Genomic DNA, 23,813 nt, shown 5'->3' on the forward strand with positions numbered 1-23,813 from the left:
ATTTCCCAAAATTGATTTAGTATTCTTTAGATACTGATAGCTAGCAGGATTTATATTTATATTGTCCTCTGGATCACTTATTTTTATTATTTTACATAGTGAAAATAAGTCTCATAGTATTTTTTTTTTTTTAAATCTTGATTTCAGAGAGAAGAAAGGAGAGGGAGAGAGAGAGAGAGAGAAACATCAATGATGAGAGAGTCATTGATCTGCTGCCTCCTGCACCCCCCCCCCCCCACTGGGGATTGAACCCGCAACCCGGGCATGTGCCCTGACCGGGAATCAAACCCCGATCACCTGGATACTAGGTCGACGCTCAACCGCTGAGCCATTCCTGGCCGGGATTATAGTATTTTTATCCACTGTTAAAATACGTAGCTATTCTTTTTTTTTCTAATTGTGGTAAAATATACCTAATGTAAAATTTGCCATTTTAACCATTTTTTAAGGGTATGGCTCAATGGCATTACCTGCATTCACATCTTTGTGCAACCGTCATATAGTCTCATGATAATGCTATTGAAACAGTGACAGATATATCCTTATAGGATTTAGTGGAGAGGAGCAGTTGGTATGTCCTTCTAGGATTCCTGCTGTAGGTATTTCTGTATCCTACAGTATATAGGGGTGGGCAAAAGTAGTTTTACAGTTGTAATATAAATAAATAATACAATAATTAATAAATGCAAGAATAAACTTTTGTGTATTCACAACTGTAAACCTACTTTTGCCCACTCCATATTTTCCAAAGAAACACAAGTTTGAAATACCCAAGCCTTTGGTTTCTATGGAACTGTTACTGGAGGAAAATTGTGTTCAAAACACATTCAGGTATCTGACATATGCATGGTCTTTTTTTTAAAAAAATATATCTTTATTGTTGAAAGTATTACAAATATCCCCCTTTTTCTCCCATTGACCCCCTCCTCCTGCATCCCTCCCCCTAGGCTTTCATCACACTGTTGTTTGTGTCCATGGGAATATGCGTGTAAGTTTTTAGGTTAATCTCTCCACACCCACCCCTGCCTTCCCTCTGAGATTCATCAGGCTGTTCCATACTTCTATGTCTCTGAATCTGTTTTGTTCATCAGATTCCACATATGAGTAGGATCATGTGATACTTGTCTTTCTCTGACTGGCTGATTTTGCTTAGCACAATACCCTCCAGGTTCCTCCATGCTGTCTCGAAAGGGTAAGGGATCCTTCATTTTTACAGCTGCATAGTATTCCATGGCCATACATGTGGACTTGACAAGTATTTCATGGTTACAAATTAAAAGTGCAGAGGGTGCTCATATTTAGAGAAAAATAAGAAAATGTGAAAATGTTCTGTTAAATACAATGTTTTATTCATAATACTTGTCAATCAGACAATTTGAAAATGATACTCCTGCTGAAACTTGCTTTGTGGAATGGGGCTGTGTTAATCTGGGTACTCTGAGAGCAAGAGTTTTGATGTCCAAGGGAATAGGGAAATGCCTACGAGGGAATCTGGAGAGGGAGTTGGGGGAGGCTGGGAGATGTTAAACTTAGTGCAGATCTGACCCTTGATGAAGGAGAGCAGGCAGGCAGGAAGAAAGGAAGGAAGGTTGGGTGGAAGAGTCTTAGCCTGCCATACAGTTCTAGAAGAACTTGGCAAAGTAGTTGGGGAATCCTGGAGTCAAAAGTCTTGCATATTCCAGGATTACACCTGTTTAGTATTCTTGGCTATGTTCAGACATGGATAGGAACAGTCTCTGGGAAGTGTGGCTTCAGCTCAACTGTGATGGATTCCAGGGGGCAGCAGTTGGAGCTGCTGATTATTAATTATTTTTATTGCATTTATTGGGGTGACATTGGTTAATAAAATTTTCAGGTGTACAATTCTATAATACATCATCTGTATGTTGTATTGTGTGTTCACCATCCCAAGTCAAGTCTCCTTCCGTCACCATTTATTCCTCCTTTGCCCTCTTCTGTCCCCCCATGTCCCCTTTCCCTCTGTTAATCACCATATTGTTGTCTGTATCTTTGAGGTTTGGAGTTTGTTTGTTTGTTTGTTTTTCTTAATCCCTTCACCTCATTTATGTTCCCTGTAGTCAAAGATTGAGACTTTTGTTGTTATGGCTGCCACAAAAACAATGAAAAATTTTCTTAATTAAAAAATACAACGAAAAAAACCCCTCTTCAATTCCAGTGTATTTCATTGAGTTCAACTACAGACTAGATTTCTGAAAATTTGATTAGATCTCATATTGTTTTACATCTCAGAAAGTTGGAAAAAAATTGGTATTTTTTTAATTTAAAAAATTTAGAATTTTCCCTATTTTATAAGTTCAGGTTAATTAAAATATTAAAAACAGAGTATTAAAAATCACCGTTGAGTTAAAACCAGTGTACATTGAAATTTGTCATTGGGCAATAATTAGATAAATATAACTTTGGGTAGTGGTATTGAAACAAATTGTAGGCTAAAATGCCTTGTGGATTTAGCCAAGTTTATTCACTCCTGTTTGCTTTTGTTTCCCTTGGGCCTTAAACACATCCAAGTTTAATTTTTTTTTTTTTTTTTTAATCCTCACCGAGGATATTTTTTCCATTGCTTTATCAGAGAGAGTGGAAGAAAAACATCGATGTGAGAGAGACACATTGATTGGTTGCCTCCCCCACACTCCCCCACCAGAGTCGGGGATTGAGTCTGCAACCAAAGTACATGCCCTTGGCCAGAAGCGAATCTGGGACCCTTCAGTCCATGGGCCGATGCTCTAACCACTGAGCAACTGGTCAGGGCCCACCCAAGTTTAATTTTGCCTGAGATCAAATAAAGCCTTTCTTATAATGAATTGTTGTATTTTAATTTACAATTACTTTTTAAGTATCTTCCATTCCCCCCCACACAAAAAAAATCATTGTTAGCTTAAGTAATTTTCAATTTCAAATGAATTGTTCTCACATTTAATAAGAGATGAAATGAAGAATTAGGGAGTCTGGTAGAGAGTTAATTTTTAGGGCTATTGTTGGGGCAATCCAGAAGGATGGAGGGACCAATTTGATTCCTCTGTTTTGATCACTACTTTTATTGAATAGTAGTCAAAATCATTTGGATTAATTAGTAGGATCAGTATATCAATATGAATCAAACGTCAAACATATTAAATTGGACTGATAAGTAATATATCATTAAGCTAATAGACATTAAAGAAACATAATATTCAACATGAGCTCATTGTCAAATAGAGCATACCTAAGTATAAACTAGTGTTTAACATTTTTGTCTAGAATTTCCTGCCAAATTTCTGCGTCTGCATAATTCATTTCTTCACTTAGGGCTACTCTAGAACACAAGAAAGATAAACTTCACTCATGCGTCCCAGGTAAATGCTAGGTTTCATAATTAAGCAGCTATTCAGTTAATTATGCATTGACTATCGCACACTGGGTTATACTAGATTTTAGAACTATGAAGATGAATATACTCCTGCCCTTAAGAAGCTTATACTCAGCAATTTAAAGCCAGCTAATGTTTCCTATGAAAATTGCAATACTGGCAGTTTCAACAAAATTTATGGATGGAAATAGAGGAAATCAATGATGTCTCGTGAGGAGTGTCTGAATATATATTTAAAAATCCAAGTTTGTTTTTCAGTATTCCTGTTCATGTAAATTATAGTCTCTTGAATCTTGCAGGTTTTGGGGTTTTTTTCCTCAGTCTATGGGATATATGCAGTTACCCCAAGCTCTGACTTGTTCTCTTACTGAATCATTAACAAAACACTTAATTGAAAGTATAAATAAAATTATGCTACTTTATCTGCTTGACCGAGAAAACGACCGGCAGATTAGGCTGCCCATTGCCAAGAAAGCCGAACTCACGAGACAGGTCTAGTTGAGTAGGAAAGAGGCTTATCGTCTCCACCTGAGAAGATGGCAGGCTCATGCCTTCAAAACCATCTTAACGTCTCAGTGCAGACAGAGGTTTTTATAAGGAGGGAGAGGGAAAACAGTAAAGAAATCAGGGGGAGGGGGCTATGGATGTGCAGGCAGTGTTCTTGCTGGTTCCGACATGGATCTTGAATGTCAGCATACTGGAACTGGTCAGTGCCAGGCAAATTCCTGCAGTTCGGTGATCTGCTTCAATCGAAGCTGTGGTCCAGGCCATTTCTTACACAAGCAGGAACTGGAACTGCTGATGCCTGCAGTATGCTTGTTGTCAGTATGTTGTTCGTTTTATCAGTTTGTTAGTACATTTTATTCTAATTCCATTTCATGGTAAGCCAGAGTAGTTTAAAGTTTTTATTCCCTGTTACATGCTGATGCACTTGACTATTTCTGTGTTTGTCTACATTGTGTAGTCTGTTTAGTTTTTATTCTGAACTAATGTATGTGAATTTAAATTCTTTGGATTTTCTTTATTTGCACTGGAGGGAAAATACTTCTCTGTAAGCATCATTTATTCATTTTAACTTGATAAATGTGAAATTTGATTGTGTGGAGAAAGACAGATGATTTCCGCTATGGGGTAGGAAAGATGAATAGCAGCCTAAGCAGTATCTTTCGTGCCCAGGTAATAAGCATTATTCACCGATTCTGATAGAATTTTTAAGTACTTTACTAGTACTTGTTTCCAGTCTGGATTTAGCTTCTGCACCTGATACGTTTTTAATGTAGTAGGGCCATCATTTTACTTGTAAGAACCTGTTTAGATCCAGGATGAACAAGTTGACCAAAGAGTGAGCTTTCTAAAGAATTCTTGGTTTGCTGTTTGTTAGATAGCATCTTGGTTCCTTTAACACAGCCTTGGAGAAAGCATCTGCCCCGGCAGCCTGTGAAAAAATTGGGCAAGCCTTGTGGCTGGTACTCGGGCATCACACCTGTTGGTATCTCTCGAATTTTGTGCTTAAAATTGTCTGTCCTAAAGGGGTCAGAGACCAAATGTTAAAAATGCATGAAATGTTTCGTTTTTCTCATATTTGCACTGAGCATAGTAGTAACAGTTAATTGTGAACTAGAGGAAATTTGAAGTACTCTTCACATGTGAAGAACCCTCATTTGCTTCTCAAGGGCAGAAGGCTACTTTGCTGATTAAATGATATAGATTCTGGCATGTTCTTCTGTTTTGTTGTTAACCTTTTTTCTACTTCTAATGATTTTTCTTTGACCATTTGCTGTGTTCTTAAGGTTGCCTTTGAACAGCCCTGTTCCTCATATTGAATATCTGAGATTTCTGTCCACAGTTTATTTACCTTATTGTCCCCTGGTATGTGTCTTTACCTTCGAGTTTACAGCATTGCTGACATTTGACCCGCTCCTTGTAATTACCGTTTTGGCTGTTCACTTTCCTTCCCGTTGACTCTGTATGGGCTTTGCCGGTCTCAGTCCTTGTAGTGCATCTTCAGTCTGCTGCTGCCCTTGAGGAAATCCGCAACTGTACTGCATCTGAGGTGGACACACACACCCTTCCAGCTAGAAGTTACTTAAAAATACCTTTTCTCATTTAAGGCTTCTTTTTGATGACTGGACAAGAATAACAAAATGAGCTTTAAAATGTTTGCTTTTCAAATGATTAGAATTGAGTCTGTGATCTTACACCTAAAGAGATGTGTTTTACGTAGACTTGCTTAAACAAAAGTTTAAGCAGCAGTATTTCTAAAGTAGACAGATGCATTTGGAGCAAAGGAATATTTAGAGCCAATTTTAACTGTATGCTTTTGTTTACTGGTTGCATGAGGTGCACGTGAGAAGGCAAACGTTTTTCCACTTGGGCCAGCAACTGTCTCCCTTTGTAGAAACTATTCTTTTCCAGGCATCTGTTTGGCAAGGGCAGTGGTAATTGATTACTCATCTTATTTGACCTATTAGAGCATTTGACTCAGTCGATTCCTCTCTCTGCTGAGATACTTTCCTCCCATACTTTCCAATGCCACTGATGTGGAAAAATCTCATCTTCTACTTCACTGCTGGCTTTTTACTTTATTTCCTCAACCTACAAATTGAAACCTACAATTGAAATGCTCCTCTCAGCTCTTCTATGTCCTTTTTTCTTCTTTCTCTGCTACCTCCTAGATGAGCCATCTAAGATCTTGGTGTTTACATACTTTTGCTCTGGTCATCTCTTTCTTGAACTGGAGTCTCCTGTGTCCAATTTTCTTCTCTACTCTTTGACAAAGATCACTAATAGGTTAACAGATATTTCCAATTTAACATTCTTCCCAAGCCCATTTCTCCCATGGTCTTTCCCATCTTAATAGGTGACAGTTTCATTTTTTGAATTGCCTAGGCCCAGAAACTTGGAGTCAAATCTTTGCTTTTCTCTTTCTCACAGAGATTTCTTTTTTTTTTTTTTAAATGGCTGTATCCCTAGCACAAAGAACAGTGTCTGATACATAGTAGGGACCAACAAATAGGCTTTGAAGGAATGAAATGTGTGAGCTAATAAAACAGAAAATGAACTGCATTGTGATGCCCAAAGATAGAACTTGAGTTAATCTTAAAGAGGCCAGAAGCTCCTTGTTTTCTTACTCTCCTCAGTTCCAGAACTGCTCCTGAAGCAATTAGTATGGCTTAATGCAAATTAATGGAGATCGTATGCTACATTTTTGGAACATCAAGCAGAGCATGATGATTAATTCTTTATGACGAACATCTCACTTCCTTGCATTTCTGTTAATATCCCCAGGTGACAGAGGGTAGATACTCAATATCTAATCTTTGTTAATTTCAATCACACAATTTAAAAAGTGGGATTTCTTTTATTCTGGTCTAAAACTTCTTTCTCTGCTTGCATTTTATAGCTCTCTTAAGGGTACCACCTCCTACCTACTTGAACAACAAAGGTGACAAGCCTCTTGTAAATTCTTTTTCTGTTCTTCAACCTCTTGTCAATCTAGCCATCACACCAAATCCAGTTTTCTTCTTTATATTTCAAATGTTCAAGCCCTCCCTTATTGCTCATCAAAGTTACTTCTACAGTAGCTTCGTAACTTGTACCTATTGCTTCTATTATTGACTCTTCTTTGCATAAAATTCTTTATGATTTCCAGTATTTCTAGTTGTATATGAATTTTTTGACGTGGCACACAAGGCGGTGCCCCATCTATCCTGTCTCTTTGTCCAGCCTCATCTCCAATGACTTCTTCCCCTGCTCACCTCCTTCCCACCTTGCAAACTACTTAGGAAATGTGAATTTCTCGTAATTCAACAAAAGAGCCCATCTTAATTCTTTTCTTGCAACATCTCAGTCCTCTTCTTCATCAGCCTGCCTTCCTATTAATCCTTCAGAGTCTGTACCATTACTAGGCTGTCCTTGTTTTTATGTATTTTTATAAATTTTATATATTCCCATCATATACCAAATGTCTTTCTCATATAGTATATTTTTAATCACAATACCTATTTCCCTTCATATGGCAGGTAACTGTTTACTTATATATATTTTCCCCCCCAGACTTTATTTTTTATAACACTATTAAATTTATTGGGGTGACAGTGTTTAATATGAACATATAGGTTTCAGCCGTGTGAGTTTCTATGTTACAAGATCTGTATATTACTCTGTGTGCCCACCATCCAAAGTCATACCTTCTTTTGTCACCATAATTAATATACATAATATAAATTAATCAAAGATTGGTTATAGGTCATGATGGCAAGTTATTACTAGAATTGAGAAGGGAATTTTATAGAACTAAATTCATCATTTCAACTTACATCAATTTCCTATTTCTCCTCTTACGGTGAATTGCCTTTTAGCATGCTTCCTGGAAGTACTTTGTATTATCCTTTTCTTTCTCTTCAATTTCATGCTATTATTTCTCTATACATATCTGCTTTCCATTTAGGTGATATTTGCTGCTAAGTTTTGGTGCCTATTTTTGTGGCTTTGTTTGAGTGGTCTATAATTTACATCTTTTCCAGAAACCTGGTGACTAAGACTGATTTAATTTCTCTGAAGGTACAGAATCATTATTTATATGCTTTTTGAGATCTTTTAAAATTATATAGTATTGCTGAGAAAAACATTTGTGGGTACCAGGTAATGACTGGCAAGGAAGTGGAAAGAAAGCATTTTAAACTTGACCTTTTTACATGAACTGGTTACAGTACAATGAATGTGTACTGGAAAGACTGAGTCTTTAAAGCCCTTCCTTCCTTCCTCCCTCCCCCCCCCTTTCTACTCTCTTCTTGCACATTTCCCACCCCTACTTTATATAGTCTTAAGTTTTGACAGTAGAAGGATGCTTATCAGATTTTAACAGATATAAAATACAACAATTACTATATATTTCAACCAGCAGGAACTGAGACCCCTATTGGTGTCTTAATCCAAAAATGGCATTTTAAATTCATATAAACTTTGCTTTAAGGGATGGAGAAAGGACAATTTAGGGAACAGCATGAGGTTAAACAATGATCAGTAGGCCTGTCATTCTTGCTAGACTTTGGTAGAATGTAGACTTAGAAAAATAACAGGAACAGCAAAGCATACTTTTGCTTCTCTAGAGACAATCTCTCTTGCTTCCATTGTATGGATTTTAGATGATGAACTATATATTTCAGGCCAGGGTTTAAAAAAATGGAGAGTTTGAAAGTTGGTGTGTGAAACCTGAACTGAAAAAATGGAGCGAATTTTATTTCTTTATGTGTTTGTTGTAACATACAGTAATTTTGAATTTTTGCCAAAGGGTAAGAACCATTGCTTGGTAAGTTAACGTTTAGTAATTAATTGTGTAGTGTTCATAATATATTTTTTGGTTATAACAACCTCATTGACCAGATTCAGGACACTTGTTGACTATAAAGTCTTTGGGACTTTGGATTTGTCTTGAAGAGTGGAAAATTATTTTATTATCCTATTTTACATGTTAGCCATCTATTTGAGATTTACAGTTTTTCAACTAGGATGTGTGTAGTTTGTGTTGTATGTGTATGAAATGACACCTTGGGACAAGAACTTAACTTTGGTTGGAGTAAATTTTTTTATGGAACAGTGCCACTGCCTAATGTTTCTCCACCTCTCCTCTCCCACAAGGACCTCTGAATCCTTGAAAAATAAGAAACTCCACTGAAACCATAATTGTTATGTAACTTATAGCGACAAAAATATTTTACATACGAATTATTGTTTCATTAGACTCTCCTGTGAAGGAACATATTTGATATACTTGCAACAAAACCTTGATGTTTTAGTTCTATTATTCTTTTTTTTTAAATGTTGGAATTTAAGTCTAACTCTGGCTGTATAATCTGTTGTAGGTAGCATGTATGCAGCTCATCAATGCCCTTGTTACATCTCCTGATGATTTGGACTTCCGGCTTCACATCAGAAATGAATTTATGCGTTGTGGATTGAAAGAGATACTGCCTGTAAGTGCCCTGCAGTCTTCTTATTAATACTTAAATTAGAGGAGTACTTGAGTGGGGGGAAAATTTAAATTACCTTCAAGAATAATTTATCTGTGGGAAAAAAGCCTTGAATATTAAAATTTATTTTTTAAAACTAGATAAGAATTTTGAGTATTTAATACTTTAAATGTTGGAATGCTCTATAAATCAAGTTGAGTGGTTGGTTTATTGCATATGTTTTTATTTAATTTTTTGCACTATGGAAAAGAGTTCATAATTTCTATTTGATATCTCTAGAATTTAAAATGCATTAAGAATGATGGCCTGGATATCCAACTTAAAGTTTTTGATGAGCATAAAGAAGAAGACTTGATTGAATTCTCTCATCGCCTGGAAGATATTAAAGCTGAACTTGAATATCCTTTTGTTCTAAAGTCTAGACAGATATGTAAAATTACTGCTAAACCCTAACCAACCAACCTTTGCCCCATAAAATACTAAACTTCTAAATAAATAATATAAAATTAAACCTTTATAAATAAGGATAATAGTATAAACCTTTCTTATTTTTTAATTAATGTGTGATTTTTATGAATACATACAATAGTAAATGGATGTTACAACATACAGATGAATTCTGTGGATCAATATCTTATGTGTGTGTTTGTAATCTTTTTTTTCCTTTTATGCTTGGCACCTCCCCTCCCCTAATGCTTCCAGCAGTAGGAATTAGGGGACCATAGCCTACTGGTTAGCTCCTCCCTACACCCTGGATGCATTCTGATATGGTCCTTTGTGAACTCTGTGGATCTACAGATGTCTGTGCTTTTTAGAGATCCACCAGGTTCCTGGCTGCCATTGGGACTTCTCCCTGGTATGCTCTCTTGGTCAAGGCACCCTCAGAACCCAGTAGAGTAATTACAACCAGCTGCCCACTGCACCGACTGCCAGCAGCATCTTGGCTTTAGAGAGGGAGATTGGTTGAAGTTAATTGTAGAGAAGCCAAGAAGTGTCAGGTTGTCATTTGCACACAATTCCCTCTACTCTCAGCTTTAACTACCTGTGTTTGATTACATGTTGAGTATGCATGATGCCTATTTTAAATAATCTTTAGAAGTCTTACAGAGCAGATTCTGTCACATTATTTCAGTTTAATGTACAGGATAAATAAATCCACATATTCCTTAATCAATTTACTGAAGCATATGATGTATACAACATGGTGTGGAGCACAGTTAAGGAAACTAGAGCAGAGAAATATTTTATTTCTATTCTTCAGCATCTTTTACTGATTCGAAATGATTGTTTTATAAGGTAAGAGGAAGCTATATTCTGTTTTATTTTACTGATAAAATTCTATTAATAGTGAAATTCACCCGATGTTTGATTTGGGCAAGCAAATAATTTTAAGATTTTTGTCATAATACTGATTCACAGAATGTGGCGTTTCCTCTGGGCATATATTTAGATGATGGTAAAATGATATTACTAATATCTTTAAAGCTCCAGTAGATTCTTGTTTATAGCTTTTCATCTGAATAAAAATGCAAACTAGCTACAAATTACTAGTTTATCATGTGATGGATAATATTTTCTGGTTAGTCCTTAGGTAGGAGGAATGATGAGTTTCTCTTTATAAGTTACATGAAGAGCGCTTAATCATTGCTTTTATTAAGTAGGTAGAAAATGCCTTAATAATATAGGTGTGCTAATGTATCAAGACAAATGACTTTCAAGTCATTTATGTCCTAACCATCTTGACCTTATTAACAAATTGTTTATCCTGTCTGTACCTTACCTATGTGTAACTATATATTGATATTAGTACCTTACTTTCCTGGGTGGTTCTGAAAATGAAATATGGTAACATGGGTAAAACTCCTAGCCAAATACCTCACACTTGGTGTATGCTCAATAAATGTTCCCAGTATCCTCTTTTCCCTTTTATTACTATTTTATGAGGGAAGCTGAGATCTTTGAATATAAAACCATTTATGTTGCTACTAATTTAGCTTTGCTGAAGTTGCATTCTCAAATACTGTAGGTAGGAAGTCTTCTCTTATTCTAATTGCAACAAGAAGGATTTGTTAGACATGTCTCATTCAGGTCCTGTCCTCTTGGTGATGTCAGGGCTGTACTTGAGGCCTAACAAGAGAACAGAATGAGTCAAAAAAGTATTAAAGCTTTAGGTTCCTTGGGATGAGTACAGGCCATCCATCATATCTCCGCCCTTTGCAGAATCGAGGAATCCCACTGGTATTGTAAAATATGAGTTTAGTAACCTGTTTTGATGCTTAATTTTCTTCTAATATTTTATTAAAAATAAAACAGTTTAAATATTTAACCGCATTATAAATGCTAGATAAAAATATACTAATATATTAATTATATAAGATTTTAAAATATAAGTGCCCTGCTAATCGGGATATTATATTTATCTTCCAAAATTACTTAAAAGTGAAATCAAAACTTCCATTTTCTCTAAAGTAACTCCATCCATTGCTTGATCCCTGTATGGCTGGTCCTGTCATCCTCTAGTTGTTTAATGCTGTTTGAGTTTTCAAGAATTCAACACTGTTTGCTTTCAAAAATTTGAATGTGCCCCTAGTGCTGCTGGGGTGGGGTAGGCGTGGGGTGGGGTTATATCTTATGATGTTAATCCCTTCACCTGTGCTCCAAAAAGACAAGAGGTTCAGTCTAATTTTGAAACAGATTACAGCTGTCCTGGGGTGTGCCCAGGTGATCAGTCCTAGCACTTCAGTGGGATCCAGAGTCTCAGAGAAATACTAAATTGTAGCAGCACCAAAGTGATATTATTGAGGCATAGAAGTTTAGCTATTTTGGCCATCTTCTGAATATTACTTCTTTGATTTGCATCTAATGTTGCTTCCTTGTTGGCTCTTTAAGCTTCATTCAGGTCCTTGGTTTTTGTTCCAATATGGTTGCTGGGAAGGCAGAGTTCTTCCTATGGCTGGTGTAGTCCAGACAGCTCCACCTCTTGATGGATGATCCAAAATTCTCATTACTTCTTGTTGTGTTGTTTTGGTTCTTATAAAGAGGTTATACATTTATAACAAGATTAAGTCAGAATTATGTCTGTTTACATAAATTTTTTGTCATACATTCATTTTTTATTTACATACAGTAAAATTCACTCTTGGTATACAATTCTATGAATCTTGTTGGTCTTACCTTCTTTTTGGTATCACTATCTCAGATGGATGTGGATATTACCTTTCAGAAGTCTTCCATTATCGGAACATATTTTGTTTAGTGAACATTTTAAACTATTATTGATATGAATAAACATGATTCATTTAGTTCTTTAATAAATAGATTTCAGAATACAAAATAGTCTCATTTAAAAGAATTCGCAGGTAAGGAAATTAGGGTATTTGTTCACTTTCACATTTGGAACATTAGTACATTTTGCTGCAATGAACCTTGATTGGAGAATGTATGTCAAGGCAGCCCCTGCCAACCAAGAAAAATCAAATGCAGTAAGATAATGGGAAGGTGGAGTAGAAGATCAAATTCAGTTTTGCAACACATAGTGGCTTACCATGTGCCGAATACTGTGCTAGTTGAATGTGCATAGGAGATAATTTCTGATATTCTGTAAAAATATTGCAGAGAAAGTGAATATGATTTTAAAATATCCTCTAATATGGCTTTTTATCAGTAAATAATGACAATTTGTGTTCATCTCTTAAGATTATTCCCATATTCCTTGGACATTCACTAACTGATAGCACTCATAGAGATTATTTTTTCAGTTTACATTTCGGGAAGTCAGATGTACATTATTCTTTGCTAATATTGCCTCGCTTTAAGATTTTTTGCACAAAATTTCAACTACATTATAAATGAGCTCATAATTGGGAGGGAAAATAGCTACTGAAATGTTTTTTTTTTTTTAATGATGTAAGTAGCTTGTGTTAATTTAAAATATTTTTATTAAAACAGCATTAGGATAGCATTGAATGAGTAAAAAGGAATGGGAGTGCACCATTTAAATCTTCAAATGTGATAGATATAAATGTGTGTGCATTTATATACCTTAAATGTAAATGTGATTATGGCTAACACATTAGAGAATGGGAGACTATTTTTTAAAGAAGTTGATAATACCTTCTTGCTTTGATTTGTACCCAGAAACTGTCTTGAACATTTTTGTCTGACAATGAGCATTATTCTTTTTGCTAACGTTAAGCTGTAGTAAATTTTATTACATATAATGGATGGTTTATTAGGTGTAGGGTAAGTAGGTCAAGGGCAGTAGGTCATAGTTTATAGGGAGAGAAAGCCCAAATGGATAGAGAGGTCATCATATACAAAAGATTTGGAGAGGAAAAGTGTACAGAAAGTCATGGAGGGAAGAAATAAGTTATGGGGTAGGGGGTGGCTTGGGATGGAGGACTGTACCTCATTAGAATAGTACCCACCCTATCACTTTGTTTTGCTTTTCATAAAATATTCTAGCTTTTTTTTCACATGTGTTGGCTTGTGTTTTAAGGGATATTCTTTAGCTTATTACACACATGAGTCAACTGAACTGTAATGACAACATGAACCCTTTTGGGCATTTTATTTATTTTTATTTTTTAAAATTTATCTTGCCCGGCCGGGTGTGGCTCAGCGGTTGAGCATCGACCTAGGATCCAGGTGATCGGGGTTCGATTCCTGGTCAGGGCACATGCCCGGTTGTGGGCTTGATCAGTGACTCTCTCATCATTGATGTTTCTATCTCCCTCTCTCCCTCTCTGTTCCTCTCTCTGAAATCAATAAAGATATATTTAAAAAAAATAAATTTATCTTTACTGTTGAAAGTATTACATATGCCCCCCCCCCCTTAACTCCCTCCCCCTCCTCCCACAGCCTTCACCACACTATTGTCTGTGTCCTTGGGTTGTGCATATATGCATATAAATTCTTTGGTTAATCTCTCTCCATGCCCACCCCCCACCCCACCCCCACCTTCTCTCTGATTCATCAGTCTGTTTCATGCTTCTGTGTCTCTGGATCTATTTTGTTTATTAGTTTATTTTTTCCATTAGATTCCACATATGAGTGAGATCATGTGATACTTGTCTTTCTCTGACTTATTTCACATTTTAGTTAAACTTTAATTTTTGAATGAAAATTGTTACACTAAATTTTTCTAGCTTTTTTTTTGAGTAAGAACTATTTATTTGATATTGTATACAATTTACCATATCAGTTTTTAATTTACTTCCACATACATTCTAAAAGTAGCATATTGCATGGTTTGAAGAATATTCAGAGAATATTTTAGAAAAAATTTTATTCTTGGGTTCATATTTATAAAATAAATAAATGATAGCTCTTTCAGTATGGTTGATCTTTATTTAGGACTGCTTTTAAGCACATATCACTTTATCGTAATATTCTCTCTTTACTTCCTATTAAGTCTAGGTTTTGACTTATATAAGAAAATTGTCTTTAAAGTACACTATATTTGCTAAAAGATTATAAAAATACGATGTCTTAAAATCATTAGAAGGAAAGTGATAAAGTAATTGTATTTACTGTCACTCTCATGTTAAATCTGTTATGACAACTGTTGGAACTATACAAAGTAAATTGTTGAACTTGAAATCAAGCTTACCAAAATATTTTGTTTTGATGTAAAATTGCACTAATAAATTGAGTATTCACTTATTCTTTTCCTTGGTTTAGGCAACAGTACTTCAAGTTAATTGATGAGTGTGTATCTCAGATTGTATTACATAGAGATGGGATGGATCCCGACTTCACATATCGAAAAAGACTAGATTTAGATTTAAGTCAGTTTGTTGGTGAGTATTCCTCTATTATTTAAATGGAAATATCTTATCTTGTTGTCTCTTACCCCCAGATTAGCTCTCGAGTATTTATTCTCTTAGTGAGGGCTGTAGACTTCTGAGGTTCCTAATATTCTTTCTGGGGGTTCTAATAGTTAAAACTATTTTCATCATAATATTAAGACATTATTTGTCTTTTTTACTGTTGATATTTGCCTTGGTGACACAATGATGAGTAAAATGGTAAAACTGCTAGCATTTTATGAAGCAAGGCAATGACACCAAACTGTCCCTTTTTTTCTTTCTTTTCTTTATTTATTGGGGTGATATTGGTTAACAAAATTATATAAGTTTCAGGTATACAGTTCTACAACACATTATCTGTATACTATATTGTGTCTTTACTACCTCAAGTCAAGTCTCTTTTCATCACCATTTATCCCCCTTTTATCTTCTACCTCCCTCCACTACTCCCTTTTCCTCTGGCAATCACCGTGGTGTTGTCTGTGTCCACAAATCTTTCCTTTTTTTCTTTGCTTAATCCCTTCACACTTCTCACCCAGCCCCCAACACCTTTCCTTCTGACAGCCCTCAGTCTGTTCTCTGTATCCATGAGTCCATCTTTACTTTCTTTGTTATTTTGAATTCATATGGTACTTGTATTTCTCTGTCTGGCTTATTTCACTTAGAATAATACTCTCCAAGTCTGTCCATGCTGCTGCAAAACGTAGAATTTCCTCCTTTTTTATGGCTGAGTAGTATTCCATTGTCTAAATGTACCGGCTTTTTTATCTAGTCATCTACTGATGGGCATTTAGGCTGCTTCCAAATCTTGGCTATTGTAAATAACACTGCAGTAAACATAGGGGTGCATATATTCTTTCTGATTGGAGTTTCTGGATTCTTAGGTCAAATGGCAGGTCCTTTGTCCATTTCTTAATTGGGTTCTTTGTTTTTTTGGTGTTGAGTTTTATAAATTCTGTATACATTTTGTATATCAAGCCCTTATCAGAAACATCATTGGCGAATATGTTCTCCCATTCAGTGGGTTGTCTTTTCATTTTGCTCATGGTTTCCTTTGTTGTGCAAAAATATTTTAGTTTGATGTAGTCTCATTTTTTTTTGCTTCCCTTGCATGAGGCAATGTATCAGAAAAATTATTGCTATGAGGAATGTCCTAGATTTTACTGCCTATGTTTTGTCTGCTAGGATTTTTATGGTTTTGAGTCTAACATTCTGTGATTATTTGCAGTTGACGTGATACTGAATATAGACAACCCTAAAGATTCCACCAAGAAAACAACTAAAACTCATAAATGAATTCATTTAAGTAGCAGGATACAAAATAAATATCCAGAAATCAGTTGCATTTTTATATACAAATAATGAACTATGAGAAAGGGAAACTAAGAAAACCATTCCATTTACAATTGCTTCAAAAATAAAATACCTAGGAATAAATTTAACCAAGGATGTAAAAGACCTGTACTCAGAAAATTATAAGAAACTGAAGAAAGAAATTGGAGAAGATACAAATAAGTGGAAGCGTTTCCATGTTCATGGATAGGAAGAATTACATTAAAATATCCATACTACCTAAAGCAATCTGTAAATTCAACACAATTTTTATCAAGATACCAATGGAGTATTTCACAGAACTAGACCAAATATTCCAAAAATTTATATGGAACCACATAGATAGCCTCAGCAATCTTTAGGAAGAAGAACACAGGTGGAGGAATCACACTACTTGATATCAGACTATACTGTAAGGCCATCGTAATCAAAACAGCATTGTATTGGCACAAAAGCAGACATTGATCAATGGAACAGAATAGAGAGCCTGGAAATAAGCCCACTCCTTTATAGTCAATATTTGACAACACAGGCAAAAAACATACAATGGGGTAAAGATAGTCTATTGAATAAATGGCATTGGGAAAATTGGACAGATATGTGCAAAAAAAATGAAACTAGACCACCTTCTTACACCATAACAAGAGTAAACTCAAAATGGATTAAAGATTCAAATGTTAGATTTGAAACCAAACTGGCTTTTTAGCCATTGTAGTTTTCTACCTCAGTAAAGCAAAACAAAGTAATAGATACTGTCATTTTTTACTTCAGAATCTTTGATAAAGACCTAAAAGTAATTAATTTTATTAAATATTTGCTTTGAGTACACATTGTTTTAATATTCTGGTGATAAAATGAGATGTATGCATGAAGCACCTGCTGCATCTCAGAGTACAATGAGAGCATACTTGTGTAACTGAGCTGTGAGCTGAACTGGCTCTTTTTTTATACCAAAAGGATGACTGTCATACAAACTGTGACTACTCAGACTTCAATGTTTGGTGTACACTTAAGGATGAAGTGAAGTGTGTCTATATCGTCAAGGAAAATAAGTCATAGAATTTGTTACCAATGATAAAATTCAAGCTTTCAAGTAAAATTTCAAAATGATTGAATGATTTTTGAATAGTATCTAAAAAGAAAATTTATTCCTGGACATCAGGAACATTTTTTTTCTTAATGAGTGGTTTTGACATTTAACTCTTGCTGAATATAGGACATAGAAAGGAAATATAATTTAAACGCCGTTTGGCTATAGAAGTGAAACATTTTAATAGTTACAATTTATTGTGTTTATTGATATTAAGTGTTTAGAATACACTTATAGGCACTGAACAATACAAATACAGGGGAGTGTGGATGTGAGCAGATTAGAGAAGACACAAGGTTGGACAGTCGGGGAGGCAGATGTTGGAAAGTATGGGGCACAGATAACTTCACCTATTATAGTGAAAATCAAGAGATACCGTTTATGCAGTAACAGGAATCAGAAGTTTAAGTATTTACTTAGTGCTACAGTGCCAGGCAATTTAGAAAGTAAAATTACCAAAATAGGGAACAGTTTCCTCCTTTTATGGCAGGAAGTTATCTATCATGTCTTAAATAGAGAAGTCAAGAAATAATGATATGTATGTTTTGTTTAGAGTTTAGGAACTAACCACCCCAATCAATACAGAAATGTCGTTGAGGGGCTGCATTTAGGGAGTGGGGTTCACTTTTAAATGCAGACGATTTGGTTCACTATTACTTGTCATTATAAGCCCTTCTGTAATGTGTGTGTTTTTTTTTTTTTCCAGCCATGTTCATGTATTATTTTCATTAAAAAATGAAAAAGTGATACATACATTATGGGAAAAATGAAAAAGTGATAAATACATTATGGGAAATCCATATAAATCACTTCACCTGCATAGGATGCCATCATGTGGATATATATTATAGCCTTTTTAATTAATCTATTATTGATGGGTATTTATTTTTAGTTTTTTGTAGCATAAACTATCTCCCCCTCCATATATATACATATATACATATGTGTGTGTGTGTGTGTGTGTGTGTATACAGACTTCACCTGAGGATATGATTTGCTGATTTTAGAGAGTGGAGAAAGGGAAGAGGGAGGGAGGGAGGGAGGGAGGGAGGGAGGAGAGAAATATCGTTTGGTTGCCTCCCGTACTCTCCCCCACCGGGGATTGAACTGGCAGCCTTTTGGTGCATAGGACTATGCTCCAACCAACTGAACCACAGCAGCCAGGGCCTAACATAAACAATATTTTAATGAATATTCCTCCTCAAAGACAAAATGCTAGAAATAGATTGCTGGGTGAAAGAAAATTCATATTTTAAATTTTAGTATATACTGCCCAGTTATTCATTAGTCAAGTTTCTAATTTATACTTCTATTGTGTTGGCAAGTTGGTTTCTCTATGCCACCTCTGTTTGGAATTATGGATCATTTAATCTTTGCTATTTCTCATTAAAAATTTTATATTTTCATATTAGGGAAAATAAAATATTTGTTCATATGTTTTAGCATTTTTAGTTTTGTTATTCTTAACTTTCTGGTCGTTACTGTGGCCCATTTTCCTATTTTGTGTTGGATATCATCTTCTCTTCGTCCTTCAAAATGTTTATGAACTGATGATAGAAACCTTTGAATATTGTGTATTATAGTTGAACTTCCTCCTCCTTTTGCCTAATAGAAGTTTAAAATTGTGGTAGGGTTTGTCTTTCCCTTTGTTTTATGGCCTTCTTATTATGCTTAGAAAATTCTTCTTCATTCCAACATTGTAATATGTTTCTCCATTATGCTTATTTTATTACTGGCAGTGTTCTAAATCTTTTCGATGATTTTTTTTCTTTCTAAACGTTTATAGTCATAATGAGTACTGCTATGTAAAATTTCCTGTCTTTGCAATTTTAGATATTTGCATGGATCAGGTGAAAGTAGAAGAGTCTGAAGAGAAAGCATCAGAATTTTACAAGAAAGTAAGTAACTTTGACAAACTTTGCAAGACTGTTTGGGGAACCACCGTAGGTATGTTTCTGCCTTAGAGACTTTGCTTGTTATTCCCACTTTCTTCTTTACCGCCTTCAGGTATTTGCACAAATGTCATCGTCCAAGGAGGCTGTAATTAGACAATTACGTTTAAAAATTTTAGCTCCTCACACCCAACCCTGACCCTCCCTATTTTTCTTTTATTGTTTTTCTTTTATTGTATTTATCAGCTTACATGTTACATAATTTATTATGTATTTATATGTGTACATGTGAATGTGTTGTCTCAGTTTCTCTAGAGTAAATCTGATGTAGGATTTTTTGTTTGCTTTGTTCACTATCCCAGCTCCTAGAATGATTCCTGGCCTAAGAATTAAAAAAATATTTTTGAATGACTGATTGAACAAAATGTATAGTCAGAATGTTAAAATTGGTGTATTAAGAAATCATATTATTTAGGCAGTTAGGATTAAAATTATATCTAAAAATTTTAGAAGTAACTTCTGTGCTGTTGACCCCTCACCCTGCCAATTTTATGTTCTTGCTGCTTGTTTTGATTAAAGATGCTTCATTTTAGCCTGGCTGGGTGTGGCTCAGCGGTTGAGCGTTGACTTAGGATCCTAGGCGATCAGGGTTCGGTTCCCGGTCAGGGCACATGCCCGGGTTGCGGGCTGCAGCCGATCAGTGACTGTCTAATCATTGATGTTTCTATCTCTTTTTCTCTCCCTTTCCTTTCCTCTCTCTGAAATCAATAAAGATATATTTAAAAAAAAAAAAAAAAGTTGCTTCATTTTAGATCAGGTTGAACCATATAACATTATCAATTTCACAGGTCAAAAGTATCAGATATTGCCAGTTTCATTTGGTTCAGCCTAGTAGCATTGCTAACCATCCAGACATCTATTCCTCATTTTTCTTTAAGATGGTGTTTTGTACTTTTCTCTCTACTTAGCACCTACCTATTAGACTTTCTGTCTTTCTCTCTTTTCTGGGGAGATGGTGTGGTTGTTTTCTTCACATTTTAGGTAGTTGCTCTGATTTGAATTCATAGGATTGGTTTCTTACATCAGAGAGGTAATAATAATTACTACGACTACCACCTTGATGAACATATATTAAATGAACATTTACCGTGTGTTAAGCACCATGACAAACAATCTACACTTTTATTGTATTTCGCCCTGAATGAATCTTGAGAAAACTATATTTTTATAAACTTTTAAGATAAAACATAACTGCAAATGGTAGGCATTTTTTCTTAAGTTAGCCTAAGTTACAAAAAACTTTGTAAATCTCCTAAGATATCCTAAGGCTTACCACACAGTTACTAAGAGGATATTATATCCAGGCCTATTGTTTCAGGCTATGATTATAGCTGTGAATATGATACAATAGGGAAACAATGGATCACTTAAATGAAGTGTCATAAGTGGTATAGTTGATAGATGTCTGCTGTTGAGTGACCCCTCACCCTGCCAATTTTATATTCTAAGCTCAGTTAGAATATTTACTCTTCATGGGAAAGTAGTAGGAAACTTTCAAGTATTTGATATGGATGTATCCCAGATAGTATAAATTTGCTTTTTAATAATTTTTAGGTATATAGTTTATAAGAGTGATGTTAAACATGATAACTTTCTTAATTCATTGTTTTAAAACTGTAAGCTTTAAATGTAAATAGAAGAAAAACCTTGTCCAAGGTTAGTTGTCTCCTTTTAGTTAGAAGTTATGTGTCTTAGGTATATTCAGAAAATATTGTTTGCTCCATAAAAGATTTCTACTGCCATACCATTTTGTATATATCAGCAAGAACTTCTCTCTGATAGCTTTATAAGGACACATGTAAATACTTTGCTTTAGGCAGGAAGCTATCATAGTTGTTAGACACATCCTTTATTTTGGTGCATAAATTTGAAAAATGAAGACCAGAAATGTCAGAAAGTACGTAGGAAATATTGAATTATCAACCTTCTTATACAGATGCACTAATACATTTACCCTAGGGAATGAAATTAAGCAGAGCCTCAACCTTAACTGTGTTTCTTGACATTTTGTGTGTGTAATATTGTAAGCGTAATACTGCTCTAGTAACTCTTTTTGGAGAAGGCTATCATCAGTTTTTTTAAAGGACGTCTTTAATAGAGACTCATTTTATCCCCAAGGCTACTGTGATTGGACTATAGATACTATAAAAATGCTAAAGCGAAGTTTATATTTTGTTTGATCCTCTTATAGGTTAGGATCTAGATATTTTCTCTTTAGTAAATAATACAGACACTTTCAGTATGGCCATGTTAACTTATTAAACTCTTCATGTGTACTAATTATGGCTGGCTGTCTTGATAGTCCTGTCCTTGTTCCCCTGGGAAATCCTTTATTCTTTTGAATCTCATTCTAATGCCTATGAAATATGATAGTATACATATTTATATTGTAAAAAAGATGTTTTCATTCTTACTCTCAAGAATTTAATTTTTTAAATTTCTTGCTACACAGCAGTAAACATTGAGCAGTCATCAAAAGGAGACTACAGAAAATGACTTCTCAGAGGTTTTGATGCTGGGAGATTGGAGGGCTTTGATGTATGATCAGGACTTAGTTATTCAACATACAAAGGAAGAATGGATAGGAATTGGCTCATCAGTTCACTCAACAAAGATATATTGAGTTTAATTATGGATGGAAAGCTTTGGCAAGGTGATGAGTAAAATAGAAATGATTTTCACTGTTAATGAGTTTCTGGCTTGGTGAGTGTTGCTGAGGTATATACTACATTTTTATATTTTTATATTACAGTGTGATAATTGCTATGGTAGGAAAACCCTATGTGGTGTGTAAGCTTATAGGAAGTGTTCCTCACCTAGTCTTGGGTGAGAAAAGAGTCCAAAACGATGGCAACATTAAAGGTTTGGCTTGAAGACTAAGAACCCATAAAGAATTGGTAGGAGCAGACGAGTGTGTTGTAATAGCACCTAAGGGGAAGGCAGGTTGACTGTGGAGACAGATGTGTTTGTAAGTATTTATGCTTTAGAGCAGGGATGATGATATTTTATAATCTATATTGTTCGACATGGCAGCTGTCAACCAGGTGTGCCTATTGTGCCCTTATAAAATGGCTAGTGTGACTGAGGACCTGAAAATTTAACTTTATTTGGTTTTAGTTAGATTTACATTTACACCGGTGGCTAGTGGCTTCCCTTTAGCACAGCTCTAGAGAAGTCAAGTAAGGTGAGGCTGGGAGAAGTCTGGGTTGATTTGAAATGTGGTAAGCAGTGGTTTTTAGAGTGAAAGAATGATAACTAAGTTGTAGTGGATAATGAAGTGAATGAAGGTCAACAGGTCAGAAAAGTGAGTAGGGAGTAGGAACACTCTTTAAAGAAGTTGGCTTTAAAGCAAAAATAAGATTACAGTTAGGTGACATGGGGTAAGTCAAAGAACAGAAGGATAGAGAAGTTCACAGTGCAACAAAGGCATGAGGACAGTTGACTTAGCCAGTTCCTGGGGAGTCCGTGGGGGATAAGAGGGTTATCCTCTGAGATCCAATCATGCTTTGGTTTGGACATTAGGTTACTAGGTTAAGATTAGTAACTTTTTTTTTTCCAGTCCTCACCCAAGGATATGTTTTTCATTGATTCTAGAGAGAGGGAGGAAGTGGGGAGAGAGAGAAAAAAAAACATCAATCGGTTGTGTTCTGTACAAACCCTGACTGGGGATCAAACCCACAACCTGGGTATGTGTCCTGACCAGGAATAGAACCCCAGATGCTTCGGTGCATAGGATGATGCTCTAACCAGTTGAGCCACACCAGCCAGGGCAAGATTAGTATCTTTTTAAAATTGTTAATGGTAGGAGGGGTTTGGAGTAGCCTTAGTAGTAGGAGAGGTAAAAGGTACTTGGATTTTTTTTCTAGTACTTTCTGTTATCAAGATTTAGAGTAAGAGGATCATGAGTCTGAGATTTACCTTTCTAGCCTGTAATAAGAATTGTAATAATATTTCTCATTTCATAGTTGTTTTTGAGATAAAATGCAAAAATGCTTATTTTAACTGTAAAACATGGGGGAGACAATATGTATATGGCGACAGGGGGAATATGGGACATTCTGAAACTTTTACCTAATTTTGTGGTGAACCTAAAACTGCTCTGAAAATAAAGTCTATTAAAGAGCTGTAAAGCATTATTTAAAATTAATTGTTGCCCGGCCGGGCGTGGCTCAGTGGTTGAGCATTGACCTAAGATCCAGGAGATCGCGGTTCGATTCCGGGTCAGGGCACATGCCCGTGTTGCAGGCTTGATCCCCAGCAGGGGGAGTGCAGGAGGCAGCCGATCAATGA

The 23,813-nt window shown here is 35.4% G+C and overlaps 1 protein-coding gene across 2 annotated transcripts in view; it reads left to right on the forward strand.

Annotated features, from left to right (window-relative positions):
* The window catches only part of DIAPH3 (diaphanous related formin 3), a 424,348-nt gene that overhangs the window by 122,555 nt on the left and 277,980 nt on the right, over nucleotides 1-23,813 (forward strand). For both annotated transcript variants that reach the window (XM_081128431.1, XM_081128432.1), the window contains 5 exons: nucleotides 9,232-9,342; nucleotides 9,619-9,737; nucleotides 10,519-10,635; nucleotides 15,022-15,140; nucleotides 19,405-19,469. In XM_081128431.1, coding sequence (XP_080984557.1) covers nucleotides 9,232-9,342; nucleotides 9,619-9,737; nucleotides 10,519-10,635; nucleotides 15,022-15,140; nucleotides 19,405-19,469 — 531 coding nt within the window. The remainder of the gene's footprint in view (nucleotides 1-9,231; nucleotides 9,343-9,618; nucleotides 9,738-10,518; nucleotides 10,636-15,021; nucleotides 15,141-19,404; nucleotides 19,470-23,813) is intronic.

Source organism: Miniopterus schreibersii (assembly GCF_964146895.1).
Source record: "Miniopterus schreibersii genome assembly, chromosome: 2".
Classification (NCBI taxonomy): Eukaryota; Metazoa; Chordata; class Mammalia; order Chiroptera; family Miniopteridae; genus Miniopterus; species Miniopterus schreibersii.